General features: G+C 44.6%; 1 protein-coding gene across 9 annotated transcripts in view; it reads right to left on the reverse strand.

Moving 5' to 3' along the window:
• Positions 1 to 6,736: 6,736 nt before the first annotated feature.
• LOC124034343 (fibroblast growth factor receptor 1-A-like) overlaps positions 6,737 to 17,329 on the reverse strand; it is a 46,928-nt gene continuing 36,335 nt past the window's right edge. For 2 of the 9 annotated variants that reach the window (XM_046347413.1, XM_046347412.1), the window contains exons 8-18: positions 15,774 to 15,924; positions 12,858 to 13,054; positions 12,301 to 12,446; positions 12,049 to 12,170; positions 11,337 to 11,447; positions 10,247 to 10,473; positions 10,051 to 10,173; positions 9,858 to 9,928; positions 9,612 to 9,749; positions 7,935 to 8,040; positions 6,737 to 7,736 (exon numbers count right to left, since the gene is read on the reverse strand). In XM_046347413.1, coding sequence (XP_046203369.1) covers positions 7,560 to 7,736; positions 7,935 to 8,040; positions 9,612 to 9,749; positions 9,858 to 9,928; positions 10,051 to 10,173; positions 10,247 to 10,473; positions 11,337 to 11,447; positions 12,049 to 12,170; positions 12,301 to 12,446; positions 12,858 to 13,054; positions 15,774 to 15,924 — 1,569 coding nt within the window. In that variant the 3' untranslated portion in view covers positions 6,737 to 7,559. Of the gene's footprint in view, positions 7,737 to 7,934; positions 8,041 to 9,611; positions 9,750 to 9,857; positions 9,929 to 10,050; positions 10,174 to 10,246; positions 10,474 to 11,336; positions 11,448 to 12,048; positions 12,171 to 12,300; positions 12,447 to 12,857; positions 13,055 to 14,747; positions 14,893 to 15,773; positions 15,925 to 17,329 lie in introns of all 9 variants that reach the window. The other 7 variants (XM_046347419.1, XM_046347420.1, XM_046347415.1 and 4 more) reach the window with 6 other exon arrangements.

Raw genomic sequence — 17,329 nt, forward strand, 5'->3', positions numbered from 1 at the left:
GCTTTAAAAAGCAAGTTTCCCCCGCCACCTTCCCAAGCCCCACTCTCAATTGAAGCTGAGTAATGATTGCTGATTGACAATGCGTCACCTCCGTGGGGAATCTGCAAGGTGAAGAGCAGGTCATCTGTCAGTCCTGACAGGCCACAAATTGTGGACAATAATGGAGGGTTTCTGTAGCTTGAAAGAACACATAGACAAGGAGCCCAAACTTCAATAAATCAAGACAACTTAAATGAACAAGAAAATACATCAATTCATCTGAGTCCCCACAGTCATGGTCAGTGTTAAAACACCAATGACTAAACCAGCACTGTGTGGAATCATTACGCATCTTAAATCAGATATTTTCTGGAGGCTAAAGCAGTTATTTAAACAAATATTTCCCAGACTTTAAATGAAGACTCATAATTGACTGTTATTTCTCACACTCTTGCTTGTTTTCTCAGTCTCAAAGACTCCACAGTGAAAAAAACTGCATAGACCAACATATGCTGGTGACTACTGCTGGTTTTGCTGGTGACCAGCCTTCGCTGTGTTTTGGACACTGGTGACCAGCATATGCTGGTTAACAGCATACCAACATAAACTGGTCACCAGTAAATGCTTACTTACGAGCCCCTAACTAACAATGCAGTTTAAAAAAATACAGATAAGAATAAGAATTAAAGAGCAGAAGTCATTAGAGATGGTAGTGGCAACATTACGTACAAAATAAGTAATTGAACAAACTAAAAAACAAAATCGATTGGGGACACATAAACGTCTGCCTTCTTCTCCGGGGCCATTATTACCAGGCCTGCAAGTGACATTATGCAGGCTTGCAAATTTATGTTTAATTCCTATTGGAATCCAGAAAGTGGGGATATCCAACAGTTGAAACTTTTATTCACCCACAATCTGCATTAAGAATGACTGGCAGGGTTAGAAAGACAAATAAAAGAGACTACCTAAACTGGAGCAATCGTTTCAGTAACGGAGTGCAATAAGTCCAACTAACAGATTGGATTAGTAACACGATTAGTTCTTTATCTTTGTGTAGCATAAGATTAATTAATCAATCAACACGCAAACAGACAGGTGTTGAAACAATTTTTAAAAACGTAACTAGAATAGAGCATTCTGGGAAATATGATAATAATGGGTGTTGTTTTGCCAGCTAGACTGTGCTGGTCAGATCAGCTTGACCAGAATAAGCTAGTCACCAGCACGACCAGCTAGACCATGCTGTTCGGCCAGCATAATCAGCTAGACCATGCCGTTCAGCAGGGTTGGGTAGGTTACTTTATTGTAATCTCAGTACAGTTACTAGTTACCAGTACAAAATTGTAATAATTAATACAACTTTTGGATTACCCAAACTCAGAAACGTAATCGTATTACTTTGTTACTTTTAGATTACTTTCCCCTTAAAGAGCAATTCCGCCACTTTTCAACATCATATTCATTATCTCCAGCACAATACCAGTGTCTACATGTGAAAATATAAGAAGAAAGGTCCTAAAACATGCTTCTCTGTGACATCACAGGTTAGGTTTAAAAGTAAGAAAATCTGTGATTTTCAAAACTGGTAATGAGTTCCTAGCCATAGGGAGGGTGTCTTCTTGCTCCCCACGTCACCGTGAATCTCATAGTGTTTGAAAATCAGTTTTTAAAATGAGGTTGAAAAGTGGTGGAGTTGCCCTTTAAGAGGCATTAGAAGAAGACACAAATGAATATTACCAAGAAAATTACATCTATTGCAAGATAAATTAATGTTTGAGTTTACATAGCTGGCCATAAATGGATGTTGCATTTCAGTTTATATGTAGGTTTTGTCTGCTTCTTTTAACCCATTACCTTCTCCTACAGATATAACCTAATCATATTATCATTACATTAAAAACCAAAGTCTGTCAGATTTCCAGTCATTACAATTAATTGAATACCCCTTGATCTTCAAGAATATAACTTGGAAATATGTAAATATAGATTAGCGTAACCCATAAACTAGGGGCAAAAAAGTATTTAGTCAGCCACCAATTGTGCAAGTTCTCCCACTTAAAAAGATGAGAGAGGCTTGTAATTTTCGTCATAGATACACTTCAACTATGACAGACAAAATGAGAAAAAAAATCCAGAAAATCACATTGTAGGATTTTTAATGAATTTATTTGCAAATTATGGTGGAAAATAAGTATTTGGTCACCTACAAACAAGCAAGATTTCTGGCTCTCACAGACCTGTAACTTCTTCTTTAAGAGGCTCCTCTGTCCTCCACTCGTTACCTGTATTAATGGCACCTGTTTGAACTTGTTATCAGTATAAAAGACACCTGTCCACAACCTCAAACAGTCACACTCCAAACTCCACTATGGCCAAGACCAAAGAGCTGTCAAAGGACACCAGAAACAAAATTGTAGACCTGCACCAGGCTGGGAAGACTGAATCTGCAATAGGTAAGCAGCCTGGTTTGAAGAAATCAACTGTGGGAGCAATTATTAGGAAATGGAAGACATACAAGACCACTGATAATCTCCCTCAATCTGGGGCTCCACGCAAGATCTCACTCCGTTGGGTCAAAATGATCACAAGAACGGTGAGCAAAAATCCCAGAACCACACAGGGGGACCTAGTGAATGACCTGCAGAGAGCTGGGACCAAAGTAACAAAGCCTACCATCAGTAACACACTAAGCCGCCAGGGACTCAAATCCTGCAGTGCCAAACGTGTCCCCCTGCTTAAGCCAGTACATGTCCAGGCCCGTCTGAAGTTTGCTAGAGAGCATTTGGATGATCCAGAAGAATATTGGGAGAATGTCATATGGTCAGATGAAACCAAAATATAACTTTTGGGTAAAAATTCAACTCGTCGTGTTTGGAGGACAAAGAATGCTGAGTTGCATCCAAAGAACACCATACCTACTGTGAAGCATGATTTTGAGTGAAAACCTCCTTCCATCAGCAAGGGCATTGCAATGATCCCAAACACACCGCCCAGGCAAAGAAAGAGTGGCTTTGTAAGGAGCATTTCAAGGTCCTGGAGTGGCCTAGCCAGTCTCCAGATCTCAACCCCATAGAAAATCTTTGGAGGGAGTTGAACGTCTGTGTTGCCCAGCAACAGCCCCAAAACATCACTGCTCTAGAGGAGATCTGCATGGAGGAATGGGCCAAAATACCAGCAACAGTGTGTGAAAACCTTGTGAAGACTTACAGAAAACGTTTGACCTCTGTCATTGTCAACAAAGAGTATATAACAAAGTATTGAGATAAACTTTTGTTATTGACCAAATACTTATTTTCTACCATAATTTGCAAATAAATTCATTAAAAATCCTACAATTTGGTTTTCTGGATTTTTTTTCTCATTTTGTCTGTCATAGTTGAAGTGTACCTATGATGAAAATTAAAGGCCTCTCTCATCTTTTTAAGTGGGAGAACTTGCACAATTGGTGGCTGACTAAATACTTTTTTGCCCCACTGTATTAGCCTTTAACATACTCTGCTGTTTATGATTTTGTTGTCATGGAGGACTTATTGGTCTCATTGCTTGGAGTTGAAAAATAAATGCTACTCTCATTGAATGGCATGCTTTGAGCACTACTGACGTGCTATTTGCATGTGAAAAATGTATTCCAAACGCTGCATTTGGTATAGCCCTTCGTGTAGCCAACAAAAGCCTATTCCTGCTCTTTTCCCACAATCCATCAAACACATTTGGTGTGTTAGACGTCTCTGACTTGTGGTCAGACTCGCTCAGGCGGAACAAACTTACATTTACGACCTTTTTACCATACGGATTTGAAAGATATTCAGAAAACTGAAAAGGTGTCAGATTGCTTTCGCAAATATCCTTTCTGAATTTAAGAGTAATCTTAGAAGTAATCTAGTTTTTCAAAAGTATCTTTTCACAATATTATTGCTTGTGATATACCAGATTACAGTTAGTTTTTTATAATCAGTTACAAGTAAGAGATTAATCCGTTATTCCCCAACCCTGCTGTTCCGACCAGTTTGACATTTTGGCTGGTCTGATGCTGGCTTTTTCAGCAGGGTCAAAAGCACATCCAAATAAAAACAATGAACAATAAACGATGCTTGAAGACATCATCCAGTGTAGCCTGTATACCAAAATAAACAGATATTAAACACTAGTCTTATTTTAACACAGTGCTCATAAATCAGATGCACCCCAAGCCAGTATGAAACTATTAGTAGAGCCCTGATCATATCACTGTTGCTGTACTGAACACTAACTAATTAACTTTGCCCCACCCATCTCTTCCTGGACCATCTGTCAGAAGTGATAATACCATCCACTTAATTGCATCTGCCTTCTTAGCGATGCACCATTAGCCGGCTATAAACCAGGGGTCCATTTTATTTCCATATGGAGCCCTTGATGGTCACAGCCACAGCACACGGAAGTCATTTTATTGGTACACGTTCCCAGGGATTAATACAATTCCACCCCCAAAAAAAATCAACATTCAAGTGACATCATTGGCCTCAGAATCCAGGAAGGGAACAGAGGTGGCTTCTCATTTCCTGGTTAAGGACTGATGAGAGGCAATGTCCCTGGAAAAGCCTTTTCTGATAATAGGGCCATTTGAAACTTTCACTTAATCCCCTCTCCAGTACTAGTCCTTAGTTACCATTCATATTTCAGTTCAAGTACACTGGCCTGAAGGATGAAATAGCTCTCACAGAATCAAAACCCCCAACTCGTTCTTGCATCCTTTCCCCTTTAGCAATGATATACAGTAGGTACTAAAGGCTAGATCTATTGACCCCAGCAGTAAAAGCTAGCTCTCAACAGGGAACAGGAATTGTGCCTCTGTGTGACTGGTTTAAGCCTGTTGCGTGGAAACAGCAATCCAGGTGATGCATCAGTCCATGGCAGGAAGCCAGAGGCAGATATCAGGGTCGGTGGAGGCTGATGGATGGAGCTGGAGAGCCAGCCAAACCAAGCCATTCACACTGCAATAAATGACATGTTTACAGCTGCCCATGGCTCTCTGCACTAGTGGACATTTCTTCTGGTGTCAGCAGCACATTATCATATTTAATCACCCCCAGTAACCTGAGCTAAATGGGGAGGAGATTGAAGTGACTATCGCTCTCGCTCTGTAAACACGATGTATATCACAAACAACAAAATCAAGATATTTACAGACCCGTTTATTAAGTTCTTTCAAACTGAGCTTTAAATTAAGAGTTTTTCAATAGCATTTTATTTGAATTAACTTTTACAATGACACGAGCTCTGAAAACAAATGGGTCTCCTGGTAGAAGCATGGAGGGGATCAGTTCATTACATGGCAGGCATGCACAATGAAAGTGCATGGTGTTTTCTGAAGCATATCATTCTGTTTTTATTTTAAGCATGGTTAACTAGAAAAATGTACAGCTGTGATCATACTTAAAATAAACGACCGATCATCAATGAGAAGAGGTACATAAAAGACGGACACCCTCACACAGGCACAAACTACTACAGCATGGATTTCAGTGAGAGAACATTGCTGGTTTCTCTAATCGACATCAACTGCGGACGTGGAGCTAAGAATAACGCTGTATTGCAGGTTGACATGAAAAACATTTGTACTTGAAAAGAAAAATATACGTAGAATGTTTCCACTAATGGTTAAGCAGGTGATTGATTAAAGAAAAAAAAGCAAAGCTGACACAGAATTGAGACAGCAAAAACTGGCCACGTAATATTCAATACAATTTAAAAGTAATTTCATGTAGCAAACTCCCCTATGGATTATACTGAAATGAATCAAACATTAGCATCCTTGTACAAAAACAAAACAAATATGGTAATAAAAACAAGAACAGTGTAAATATATATATATTCTTATTAATGCCTAACTGTATTTACAAGGACATACTAGTTTGAAAGAATAACTGACCACTGACCCAACATACACCACATAACCAAAAGTATATGGACAGCTGCTCGTCGAACATCTCATTCCAAAATCAAGGGCATGAATATGCAGTTGTTCCCCCCTTTGCTGCTATAATAGCGTCCACTCTTCTTGGAAGACATTGCACTAGATGTTGGAACATTGCTGCGGAGACTTGCGTCCATTCAGCCACAAGAGCATTAGTAAAGTCAGGCACTGATGTTGGGCGATTAGGCCTGGCTCGCAGTCGACATTCCAATGGTGTTCAATGGGGTTGAGGTCAGGGTTCTGTGCAGGCCAGTCAAGTTCTTCCACACCGATCTTGACAAACCATTCCTGTATGGACCTCGCTTTGTGCACAGGGGCATTGTCATGCTGAAACAGGAAAGAGCCTTCCCCAAACTGTTGCTACAAAGTTGGAAGCACAGAATAGTGTAGAATGTTTGTATGCTGTAGCGTTAATATTTCCCTTCACTGGAACTAAGGGGCCATGCCCGAACCATGAAAAACAGCCCAGACCATTATTCCTCCTCCACCAAGCTTTACAGTTGGCATTATGCATTGGGGCAGATAGCGTTCTTCTGGCATCCGCCAAACCCAGATTAGTCTGCCGGACTGCCAGATGTGAATCGTGATTCATCACTCCAGAGAACGCGTTTCCACTGCTCCAGAGTCCAATGGGGGCGAGCTTTACACCACTCCAGCAGATGCTTGGCATTGCGCATGTTGAGTTTAGGCTTGAGTGCGGCTGCTTGGCCATGGAAACCCATTTCATGAAGCTCCCGACAAACAGTTATTGTGCTGACATTGCTTCCAGAGGCAGTTTGGAACTTGATAGTGAATGTTGCAACCAAGGACCGAGGATTTTTACACACTTCAGCACTCCCATTCTGTGAGCTTGTGTGTTCTACCACTTCACGGCTGAGCCGTTGTTGCTCCTAGACATTTCCACTTTACAATAACAGCACTTAGAGTTGACCGGGGCCACTCTAGCAGGTCAGAAATGTGATAAACTGACTTATTGGAAAGGTGGCATCCTATGACGGTGCCACGTTGAAAGTCACTGAGCTCTTCAGTAAGGCCATTCTACTGCTGATGTTTGTCTATGAAGATTACATGGCTGTGTGCTCGATTTTATTCACCGGACAGCAACAGATGTGGATGAAATGGCCGAATCCACTTATTTGAAAGCATGCCCACATACTTTTGTATATATAGTGTATACAATGTATGAATGTCCCTTGGTAATATATTCTCTGGAATTGGTCATTTATTATTGATTAACAAATACAACAGACATAATTCTAACTCTGATCCATCCATTTCATAATCCTTTCAATTCAATCCTGTCTGTTTCCCTTGTTCAGTGGAATGCTCAGAGTAGAGAAATTAGTGAGTGTTTCTTTCTCCTGCACTGTTTGACACAAACAGAAAGAAAATCCCAGCAATTCAAAGTGCCCTAAAAACATTTCCACCTCAACCACGAGCCAGCCTTCCTTTAGTTCTTGATGCCCTACCGGTCGGTTTAAACATTTCCGAAGTAAGCCCTTCACAATCTCCACTGGTGTGTTACGTAGTCTCTGGGAGGGTGGGAAATATCCATACCAGGCCAGTTGTGCAGAGGAGAACACAGGAAAAGGAATATTTGGTATTTGAGGGGAGTGAGGTATCAGCGCTTTTTGATGGCCACCCCGTTGGAGTGGGGAGGGAACTTTGGTAGGCAGGGCTCCTCAGCACCAGCATCGTGGGAGAAGACCGAGTCCTCGCCCGAGGAGCAGGTGGAGCTACGTGTGTCAGGGTAGCTGGGGGAATACTGGTCCAGAGGCACAGACAGCTCCAAGTACTCCTGCAAACACACACAGATGGCATTTATGAGAGAAGATTAGACACTGGCCAGAACAGTCATATCTGGCTTTGGATATCATTACTTTTACACCCACATACAGACAAGTGGCTTAAATGTGAAGTAAACACATTAACATTTTGCATTTACACTCTGTTGACTGTGTGAACTGCTGAGGTGTGCTCAAATGTGGGGACACACCTGATTGGACGTCATGGCCAGGGTGCGGTCCAGGTCTTCCACCAGCTGTTTGAACGTGGGCCGGTGAGAGGGAACAGCATGCCAGCAGTCCCTCATCATCATGTATCTTTGGGAGGGGTGAGAAATGTAGAAAATAGAGCGGGAGAGAAGGAGAGTGGGAAAGGTAGATCATTCTGCTGCTGGTTTGTGTCAATATCTTTACTGCTGCGTCCCTGAGCCCCGGGGCAGCATCTTTACTGCTGCGTCCCTGAGCCCCGGGGCAGCATCTTTACTGCTGCGTCCCTGAGCTCCGGGACAGCATCTTTACTGCTGCGTCCCTGAGCTCCGGGACAGCATCTTTACTGCTGCGTCCCTGAGCTCCGGGACAGCATCTTTACTGCTGCGTCCCTGAGCTCCGGGACAGCATCTTTACTGCTGCGTCCCTGAGCTCCGGGACAGCATCTTTACTGCTGCGTCCCTGAGCTCCGGGACAGCATCTTTACTGCTGCGTCCCTGAGCTCCGGGACAGCATCTTTACTGCTGCGTCCCTGAGCTCCGGGACAGCATCTTTACTGCTGCGTCCCTGAGCTCCGGGACAGCATCTTTACTGCTGCGTCCCTGAGCTCCGGGACAGCATCTTTACTGCTGCGTCCCTGAGCTCCGGGACAGCATCTTTACTGCTGCGTCCCTGAGCTCCGGGACAGCATCTTTACTGCTGCGTCCCTGAGCTCCGGGACAGCATCTTTACTGCTGCGTCCCTGAGCTCCGGGACAGCATCTTTACTGCTGCGTCCCTGAGCTCCGGGACAGCATCTTTACTGCTGCGTCCCTGAGCTCCGGGACAGCATCTTTACTGCTGCGTCCCTGAGCTCCGGGACAGCATCTTTACTGCTGCGTCCCTGAGCTCCTGGGACAGCATCTTTACTGCTGCGTCCCTGAGCTCTGGGACAGCATCTTTACTGCTGCGTCCCTGAGCTCTGGGACAGCATCTTTACTGCTGCGTCCCTGAGCTCTGGGACAGCATCTTTACTGCTGCGTCCCTGAGCTCTGGGACAGCATCTTTACTGCTGCGTCCCTGAGCTCTGGGACAGCATCTTTACTGCTGCGTCCCTGAGCTCTGGGACAGCATCTTTACTGCTGCGTCCCTGAGCTCTGGGACAGCATCTTTACTGCTGCGTCCCTGAGCTCTGGGACAGCATCTTTACTGCTGCGTCCCTGAGCTCTGGGACAGTATCTTTACTGCTGCGTCCCTGAGCTCTGGGACAGTATCTTTACTGCTGCGTCCCTGAGCTCTGGGACAGTATCTTTACTGCTGCGTCCCTGAGCTCTGGGTCAGTATCTTTACTGCTGCGTCCCTGAGCTCTGGGACAGTATCTTTACTGCTGCGTCCCTGAGCTCTGGGACAGTATCTTTACTGCTGCGTCCCTGAGCTCTGGGACAGTATCTTTACTGCTGCGTCCCTGAGCTCTGGGACAGTATCTTTACTGCTGCGTCCCTGAGCTCTGGGACAGTATCTTTACTGCTGCGTCCCTGAGCTCTGGGACAGTATCTTTACTGCTGCGTCCCTGAGCTCTGGGTCAATATCTTTGCTGCGGCGTCCCTGAGCTCTGGGACAGTATCTTTGCTGCGGCGTCCCTGAGCTCTGGGATAATCCCATAGTATCCATTCTAATTATAAAACACTCAGGAAGGAGGCTTACAGTTCATGGGTGCAGGTGGAGGGCTTGTCCATGCGGTGGCCCTCCTTCAGCAGCTTGAACAATTCCTCCACAGGAACCCCCGGGTACGGCGAGCCCCCCAGTGTGAAGATCTCCCACAGCAGCACCCCGAAAGACCATCTGCAGAGTCAGATGAACAAACCCGTCAGTCAACACACAGGTCACATGAATCTGACCAACTTCTGCAAATTACAACAAATAGTAAAGGTGCATCTATTCCATACTCACACATCACTTTGGTGCGTGTATATCCGGTCAAATAGAGCTTCTGGGGCCATCCACTTGACTGGCAAACGACCCTGTGGGTTAAATGCTAGTGTAAATTGGCTTATTTACAAAGGAGATGGAATAAGGTAAGGGGAAGCAATTCTCACATGAATTGGAATGGCTGAGGTAGGTAATGTAATAGCAGCACACTCACATTGGTGGTCTTCTTATAGTAATCAATATGGTGGATATCTCTGGCCAGGCCAAAGTCTGCAATCTTCATCACATTGTCCTCAGTCACCAGTACGTTGCGTGCAGCAAGGTCTCTGTGGATACACTGTACAGACACATAAGAACTAGGTCTAGCTGGCCCAGCACATACACTGCATCTTTACTGTACTATACTCAACTGTGCTGATGTACGTAGAGTCGGATCCTGATGTTACCTTCTTAGAGGACAGGTACTCCATGCCGCGGGCCACCTGGTAGGCACAGGACACCAGGTCTTTGATAGACATGTTCTCTATGGGCACCTGGTCAGGATTGTAGCAGTACTCCATGCCTGGTGGACGCCGAGCTCTCAGGTACTCCCGGAGGTTTCCCTTGGAGGCATACTCCACAATAACATAGAGAGGACCTGGGGAGGGCGGGGGAGACAAGCGTCACTCACTATTCAACACCACTAGAGGATGTGGCATTTAGAATAACTTTGTGACATCTGACACAAGACAGACTGATAGGAGCAAAATGGCATTTCAAGCGGTGAGGAAGGATTTCATTGAGGGGTGGAAGGGTCATAGTGAGAGTTAAGCTCTGAATTATAACCAACAGCTGTATCTTTCTCCTAACATGTCACACACACAGAGACAAGAGAGAGAAGACTAATGGTGTATTCTGGACAGCCATTTTGTGGTCAGGGGAAAAAAAACATTAAAATCACGGAATTAAGACTCTACAAAATGTAAATAAAGAACAAGAAAAATAATCTATATTATTTTAACACGTGTACTCAAGTGTTTAAACAAAATCTACATCACTATCTATAGTAAATGCATTGACTTGAAAACAGTTTGCCAAAAATGTGAGTTTGTATTTCAAACCAAGCCGGTGGGAATAATCTGTGCAACGCTACCAGATTCCTACTAGAACTTCTCAAGGGACGAGGTGGAACAAAAACCAGCCTTGTGTCGAGGACAGAAAGCTCTGCAATGTTCACAGCAGGGTCAGAACACAGTGCATGGTGCCAGGGCTTGTCAGTGAAGATTTGAAAGATATGGCAACCCTGGCAGCAGCTGTGGTCATCTCAAACTGAAAGCTCGGAAGTTAGGTGTCAGAATCCCTTACTCATAACATTGGACACATTTCTGCATGCTGATCTGAACATGCTGTTAAACAACTGAACAATGCAAGGGTCTCAAAACTAAACATGTTTTCAGCATTTCTGAATCAAAGATTTGAAGGGAAGAAGGGGGGGGGGGTCTGTGCCAGTGTGAGACCTACCATCCTGGGTACAGGCTCCCAGCAGGTTAATGATGTTCTTGTGCTTCCCAATGATCTTCATCATCTCCATCTCGGAGATCAGATCTGACAGGTCTTTCTCTGTAGCATCAGCTGAGGGGAGGAAATTAATTCCATTTGGTTTTACTCATAAAATTCACTCAATCCTGAAACCTCTATGATTTGCAAATAATAAAGAATTCCCATGTACAGTAAAACAATCCAAGTTTGTAAAAAACGAAGTAGATTATGCTACACAAAATGATTTCAAAATACATTTACATTACTACTTAAAAATGTTTCGAAGGCACCACCTATACGCAAAAGGCTACGGACAGACTACTTCCAGAGGGACATTCAGGTAGTGGGTGGGGGGGGGTCAGTCTGGAGATAAATAGTTATTTTCCTACATTCCCACCCCCACTCATCACAGTTTTATTAACACAGTCACATATCCCAAGTCAGGGGGTTCTCATACATTTTTACTCTGGTCTCCCATTTACAGCGGCCAGGAGCCCGTAGCAGATGCCTCTTATGTCTGTGCATCATGGCTCTGAGTAAAACTCTCCTCCCATCTTGTAATTATGGTTGTGGCTTTCAAACTCCTTTTAAATAAATAACTTTAAATAACTTCCCAACATGCAGTATAGGAGACCCAGCCATGTGCCCAAATCACAGGTTCGATATGGTTTATGAGGGTGAAAAAACGACTTACATTTGAGCATCTTCACGGCCACTTTGGTGATCCTGTTTGGCTTCTCTTTGTCCATCCCTACAGCCTCTCCCATCACCACCTGGCCAAAGCAGCCTTCTCCCAAGGGTTTTCCCAGCACCAGTCTGAGTGGGTCAAAGGGTGAGGAAGAAACAAACAAATTTGAGAGGATTGTGACAGACAGGCAATTTTGCCATTCAAAGGTGTGTTATGTGATGTCTGTATTTGATAGATGTGTTCCAGTCATCTGGGTACCGGTCTCTGGGCAGCTCCCAGCGTGGATCCTGGGGCAACTCGTACTCAGAGACCCCAGACAGCATAGGAGAGCCGCTGGATGAGAGGCGGGAGGGCCGCACCAACATCACCCCGGAGTGGAGGGAGGAGCTAGAGTCCACTGACACCTGGAATACAGAAGCCTGCTGTTACTCTCTCATAGTGGAGCCAGGAAAGGAACAACAGACAGAAAGATGTCCAGTGTAGACAGAAAGTAAAAGTAAACCCCCAAAATGTTACTGAAATAAGTCTGTAGACACAATGTCACAACTAATTGATTCCAGTGGAAGCAGAGAGCAGGATGGAACGAACACCTGCCCTCTACTCACACCAACCTGTGTCAGCCCATGGGCTCTTTGGGGAACCAGAAGCTCAAGGAATGAATGTTTTTATTTATTTTCACAATATAATGAACACTTCCATTTGAAAATAATAAGTTAAACAAATTTGAAGATGCCATAAAGATTACACTAAATGGGATGAGAATACTACAAAGAGCAAGAAAAGGTATAAAGATTTCAAACCCCCTATCTACTTTCTGTTACCTGTCTGCGCAGGGGGATGCTTTTAGCCAGCTTGTGGACAGCCAGCTGACTGCTGAAGTCACTCTTCTTGGACGAGCTGCGCATCTTTAAGATGATGGCCACGGCCACCATGACAGCAATGAGGAAGAAGCCCACACAGTAGATCAGCACTTCCAGGTAGGTTTGGTTGGGTGGTGGAGAAGGGGGGACTGCTGGATGAGGGCAACGCGATAGGATAGGTGGCAGGAGGTCAGCCAAATTGCAACTACAGAGGTCCATGCATTCTCAAATACCAATCACACTTTCACCACACACAGGCATGTATAACACACACAATCACTCTGATACATTCACTAAGACCACTTAGCTGACATGTACAGAAAAACAGAGCCCTTGACACCACTGGCACAAAGCGCAGAGCACAAACTCCTATTGTGGCACCATAATCACTTCTTTCAGGCATAGGGTTTCACTCCACATTCTTTTCCAGTGTGACCCGCAGCTATATTCTCAACAGCCAAGTTATCTTGAGTTGGGACAAACCCAAATATATTACACAGAGCCTTTTGCAAACTGATGAGCATTAAACCGGATGTACATTAAAATATACTAACTTTAATGTATTTATTTGTGCGCAAAGGCTCTGTTTTTAAGGAGAACATATATCACACAGGCAACAACAAAAAAACATGCCATTGAACACCGACACACATTTTAAACATGTTCAATAGTAAGTTTAGTTAAATTATTTGTCTAAAGTAAAATGTCCCATTCTGACTTCCTTAGGGCACATAAAATGGTGGTTCTGCATAAAAACCCAGTTTTAAATGGCTTGTGTGGTGGTTGTTGGTCCAAACAATTTTCATTATGATTTTCTTGTAATTACAAAATTTGACATCGACTCATGATAAGGAGCAAACCACCTAGGTATTGAAGTAGACTAGACACAAAATATAACATTTGTTTAATCAAAAATCTACTTATCTCCAATTCAGAACAGTGTTGTAATATTTTGCCATATAGATTCAAATCATCATATTAGACGTTTCTTTTTTACCTCGCTTTCCAAAAAACACCAGAATGATACCAACACCAGCAACACAAGTGAGCTGCCCTTGTGTCTAGAGGCTGAATGACAAGCAGCTTGATAATTGGACAAATTCCAACCCTGAGGAATGAGCCGTCCACTACAGTGGGCCAATTATCAACGCTAGCCTTAAGAGCAGGCTTTGTCCTCACAGCAGGAAATGACATCAGGGATATATGTCATTTGCAGTGCTTGTCAGAAAACATTAGCCTTACACATAATCAAAATGTAAACACCATATTGAAACCAGAATGGGAGAGACATAGGTTTGAGTAAAACACCAACAGTACTGCCAAACAACCCCTTTTCAATGTGAAACTTCATCTTAAAGCAATAAAGTAGAAGTGCATTGTAAAGTTAATCATTTGAAACAACATGGAAAAATGACAAATAATTTATGAAATTGGCCAAATAATGTTAATTGTAGTAATTCATTTTTATTCTACTTTCCAATATTGAGGGTATAAACACTTGAACTTTACTATTCAAGGGTTGTCAGTTGAGGTCACTTTCTATGGGTCAGATAGGGTGTTTGGCATTCTGTTATTCCATAAAACAGAAGACAGAGGGGAAACATTTCTCAACATGGACCATACTGTCCCATCCAGAAAGGTTGGATGGGCCTGGAACATGGCTTACAGGGTGAGGGTGAAGGTTAGTAGCACAACTTGGCCTGGCTTCCACACACATTTACATTGTTCACTGAAGTAGGGTCTACAGAGACCATATTCAGAGAAATGTGGAAAGCGGATGACCAGGCCAAAGGGGAGGAGGAAGGAAAGGAGGAAGTAGAGATCAGAGGAGAGAACCATTGATACCTTTAACAACGGACAACCATGCAGAGTGATGAGATAACCCGATAGAATTGCCCGCCAAGCAGGTATACTCCCCAGCGTCATCAAAAGACACATTCCTCAGTTGGAGGATTTCCATTTCCTTGTCCGTGGTGTTAAGGCCAGCAGTCTAGAAAAGAACAATGGAAGCAGACCCGACAAGAGGCCCAGAGGGAAAAGGGAGGCATGAGTAAAAGATTCTGAAAAGAGGAAAACTTCTGGTAGTGGAGGGGACAGGACAGAGGGTGGCTGGGGTGTTCATCCCCCCCCCCCCTCAGTCCAACACCATCCCCCCTACCAAGAGTAAAAATCCACACTGCCATTAGAGGGCGCTGACAGGATCAGCCCTCCAGTCAGTTAGTGGAGGAGCTAGTTAGGTAGAGACCGCACCACAGCACTGAACACCTTCACTGTACCATCACCATTTGAGGAGAAGCAGGGACGGACATCCCATACCCTATAGACTCATCTCTACATGCAAGAGATGAGCTACATGGAAAACCCCTCAGCAGAGCACACTCACTCAAGACCACACACACTTCACCATACAACAAATACACAAGAAATAAAAAAGGAGCTCATGGAAAGATGGAACGGCTGAGTAAGACAGATGAAAAGCAGTGGGGGGAAAAACAAGGCAGTAATAGGAGCATAAGACTTTGAAGGGCGAGGGAGTGAAAGTAATAGCAGTGGATGGTAGGAGAAGCCCTTATTTGGATGGCACAGGAGAGGCATGGGGCAGGGAAGGGAAAGCAGTCCAACATAAACGAAGACTAAACACATTCAACCACTCTGCTGGGAATTTTCCATAGAGTCATTTACAGTCAGGAGCACCGAGGCGGGATAGAGGGAGGGAGCGAGGGAGGAAAGAAACAGCTGAGGTTGTCCCTAAATAAGTCCCTACATCTCCAGGTGGTCCTAACAGCCCCTGGCTGAGGCTCTCTGTGTGCTCTGCCCCTGGCTGATGCTCTCTGTGTGCTCTGAGCTACTGCTGCTACATGGGGCGGTTACCTTGGGCCTCATGCCTGATGACGGTCAGCCAGGCTGACTGATTGGCCTCGCCTATATAATTGGACACTTTACATATATACTCCCCGCTCTCCTCCTCAGTGACATTGTAGAGGGTCAACACCTGAGTGTCCGAGCTATTAACCCCAGAGTGCTGCAAACAAAAACAAGTCATGTGCAACAAGTCAATGAGGTTGTAACAAACATTTAAATCAGATTGAGGGGTCAAAAAGCAGTCGTCTCTGTTGAATGAGATCACAATCATTTGTTAGTGTGGACTTTCCTCTGTCAAGCATAGAGTTTTACACAACAGGGCACAGGAAACTACCTCTTACATAGAGGGATCATATCCTAGGAGAGGGATACTACACTGCTCAAAAAAATAAAGGGAACACTTAAACAACACAGTGTAACTCCAAGTCAATCACACTTCTGTGTTAATCAAACTGTCCACTAAGGAAGCAACACTGATTGACAATAAATTTCACATGCTGTTGTGCAAATGGAATAGACAACAGGTGGAAATTATAGGCAATTAGCAAGACACCCCCAATAAAGGAGTGGTTCTGCAGGTGGTGACCACAGACCATTTCTCAGTTCCTATGCTTCCTGGCCGATGTTTTGGTCACTTTTGAAAGCTGGTGGTGCTTTCACTCTAGTGGTAGTCTACAACCCACACAAGTGGCTCAGGTAGTGCAGCTCATCCAGGATGGCACATCAATGCGAGCTGTGGCAAGAAGGTTTGCTGTGTCTGTCAGCGTAGTGTCCAGAGCATGGAGGCGCTACCAGGAGACAGGCCAGTACATCAGGAGACATGGAGGAAGCCGTAGGAGGGCAACAACCCAGCAGCATTACCGCTACCTCCGCCTTTGTGCAAGGAGGAGCAGGAGGAGCACTGCCAGAACCCTGCAAAATGAGCTCCAGCAGGCCATACATGTGCATGTGTCTGCTCAAACGGTCAGAAACAGACTCCATGAGGGTGGTACGAGGGCCCGACGTCCACAGGTGGGGGTTGTGCTTACAGCCAAACACCGTGCAGTACGTTTGGCATTTGCCAGAGAACACAAAGAATGGCAAATTCGCCACTGGCGCCCTGTGCTCTTCACAGATGAAAGCAGGTTCACACTGAGCACATGTGACAGACGTGACAGAGTCTGGAGACGCCGTGGAGAACGTTCTGCTGCCTGCAACATCCTCCAGCATGACCGGATTGGCAGTGGGTCAGTCATGGTGTGGGGTGGCATTTCTTTGGGGGGCCGCACAGCCCTCCATGTGCTCGCCAGAGGTAGCCTGACTGCCATTAGGTACCGAGATGAGATCCTCAGACCCCTTGTGAGACCATATGCTGGTGCGGTTGGCCCTGGGTTCCTCCTAATGCAAGACAATGCTAGACCTCATGTGGCTGGAGTGTGTCAGCAGTTCCTGCAAGAGGAAGGCATTGATGCTATGGACTGGCCCGCCTGTTCCCCAGACCTGAATCCAATTGAGCACATCTGGGACATCATGTCTCGCTCCATGCACCACAGACTGTCCAGGAGTTGGCGGATGCTTTAGTCCAG

The sequence above is a fragment of the Oncorhynchus gorbuscha genome, linkage group LG04 (genome assembly GCF_021184085.1).
Source record: "Oncorhynchus gorbuscha isolate QuinsamMale2020 ecotype Even-year linkage group LG04, OgorEven_v1.0, whole genome shotgun sequence".
In the NCBI taxonomy this organism is placed as follows: Eukaryota; Metazoa; Chordata; class Actinopteri; order Salmoniformes; family Salmonidae; genus Oncorhynchus; species Oncorhynchus gorbuscha.